Below are 2,433 nucleotides of genomic sequence, written 5' to 3'. Positions count from 1 at the left end.
CTTTATTGAAATTTTCAATTCTGACCATATCTTTTATCTTATCTATAAGACTAAAAACCAAAATCTCCTCAAAAGATAGTAAATTAGAGATTTATTTTCATATTAGCGATTACTACTTAATAAATACACTTACTCAAGATCAAAAATTACTCCTTCCTCCTACTATTTTTACTTATTTAAAAAATTGCATTGAAAATTACCATCTTAGATGTTGTTCAACATGTACATTGATTTTCTTTTTGACAAAAAAAAAAGATATTTATATAACATTCTAAAAAAAGATTGGACCAAAAATATTAACAAAAAATAAAAAAAGTTAATTTGACTCAAACCCACTTAATGATTTATCATATCTCTCTCTCTCTCTCTTACCAAGTCACCTAATTTAGCATCCTTGACTGCTTTATATATCTCCACTCTCCTCAACTTATCACCCTTCCAATCTCTCTCTCTCTCCTCTCTCTTTCTCTCTCATCTAATTCATTCTCTTCAACATGGCAGTGGAACTCATGGGGTTCCCAAAATTAGATGAACAAAAAGCCATCCAAGAGGCTGCATCAGAAGGTCTCAAAGGCATGGAACACCTGATCCTAACCCTTTCTCATCAACCTACTCAATTAAACACTCAACTCACCGATCTCACCGTCTCCAAGTTCAAAAAACTCATCTCTTTACTCAACCGAACCGGCCACGCCCGGTTCAGACGAGGCCCGGTTCAAACCCCACCGGTTCAACTTCAACCCACACTTTCTTCATCTTCTCTTCCTCCTCCTCCTCAACCGAAGCAGTTTCCTTCTCCGCCACCGTCACTGTCACCGCCCCTCGCACCGACACCGATCTCCATCCGTCACGCGCCGCCCACCTTTCCCCAACCGCAACACCACAGCCTCACGCTAGATTTCACAAAACCAAACGACGTCGTTTTAAGCTCAAACGCGAAAAACTCCGTCGTTGAACTTGAATTCTTGAAAGACACAGCAACGTTCAGCGTTTCTTCAACTTCCTCTTTCATGTCATCCGCCATCACCGGCGACGGTAGCGTCAACGGCAAACAAGGATCCTCGATCTTCCTCAATCCAGCAGCAACACCAGCTATCTCCGGAGGAAAACCGCCTCTCTCGTCAGCACCGTCAAAGAAACGATGCCACGATCACGGCGAACACTCCGACGATGTCTCCGGCTCAAACAAGTGCCACTGTGTCAAACGAAGGTACACCACACCATACCATACACCACCCTAACTGCGTTTTACTCAATCATAACTTTTTTTTATTTTTCAAACAACCGTTTTTTGTTTGACTAGTTTACTTTTTTAAAATATAAAAAAGAAGAAAAAAAAAAGTTAGTACTAGTAGTAATTGTTTGTTAACGAATCACGTGAGTTTGTCGTGTGAGTGGGGTAAGGCTGCGTTTGGAGTCAACGTTTTTGGTAGTGGTGTTGTTAACGCTTTAATGAGTAACAGTGTCCCTGAAAGTGACAAAACAACATAGGGTTCTGTTTTTGCTGTCTGAGATAGAAAACACTAGATAGAAATTCAAACTTCTAACAAAACTAAATAATTAATATAAATATTAATATTAATTTCAAAATTTTCAATTATGATATTTTCAGGAAAAATAGGGTGAAGAGAACTGTGAGAGTACCGGCGATAAGTTCAAAGACAGCCGATATACCGCCAGACGAGTATTCGTGGAGAAAATATGGTCAGAAACCGATTAAGGGTTCACCGTATCCAAGGTTTGTACTTGATATGATCTTGGCCGTTGATTATGATTACTTTTACTCCAGACTTGTTTTCTAACGTTGATTTTTCTATTTGTTTTGTTTTTATCAGAGGTTATTACAAGTGTAGTACTGTGAGAGGGTGTCCAGCGAGGAAACACGTGGAGCGTGCACCGGATGATCCAACGATGCTGATTGTAACGTACGAAGGGGAGCACAGACACGCGATTCAAGCCGCGATGCAGGAGAACGCAGCCGGGATTGTGGGTTTGGTATTCGAGTCAACGTAAAATGGGAAAGACTTTTATTTTAGTTAGAAAATTATGAGTGGGGGCTGCGTTGTAAATTTGGTTTATTATTTTATATTTAATTTAATATATAGATGCACAATTGGAATATGAAGTTATTTATTTATTTATATTTTTATATTATATTATATCTTTATTCACCAAAGTCTTGCCTACCATGATTAATTATTTTATATTATTAAAAAAACTATGATTATTTATTATGACTTCGTGTTGGGGAGAGGTGGTATCCGAGGGAGGTTGTAGAAGTATTTATATTTATAATAATCTTATGGAGTAATACTTGAGGTAATTAGTTTAATAATTTAGTTGTCTACGTTTAGTTGACAAAATGGGGCATATAATTATAAAGACTTGTAGTATATGTTTGAAACTGGTTAATTTTTTCAAATATTGTTTTTA

The 2,433-nt window shown here is 37.4% G+C and overlaps 1 protein-coding gene across 1 annotated transcript; it reads left to right on the top strand.

The window, feature by feature from the left end:
• Positions 1-415: 415 nt before the first annotated feature.
• Positions 416-2,121, top strand: LOC131596202 (probable WRKY transcription factor 17). The gene is made up of 3 exons (XM_058868790.1): positions 416-1,210; positions 1,613-1,738; positions 1,836-2,121. The coding sequence occupies exons 1-3, from the start codon at positions 495-497 to the stop codon at positions 2,011-2,013; spliced, it is 1,020 nt and encodes a 339-aa protein (XP_058724773.1). The 5' UTR covers positions 416-494; the 3' UTR covers positions 2,014-2,121.
• Positions 2,122-2,433: the final 312 nt, after the last annotated feature.

This window comes from Vicia villosa, linkage group LG4, assembly GCF_029867415.1.
Source record: "Vicia villosa cultivar HV-30 ecotype Madison, WI linkage group LG4, Vvil1.0, whole genome shotgun sequence".
NCBI lineage: Eukaryota > Viridiplantae > Streptophyta > Magnoliopsida > Fabales > Fabaceae > Vicia > Vicia villosa.
The sequence above is the reverse complement of the archived record's forward strand: the minus strand, read 5'-3'. Positions and strand labels throughout refer to the sequence as shown.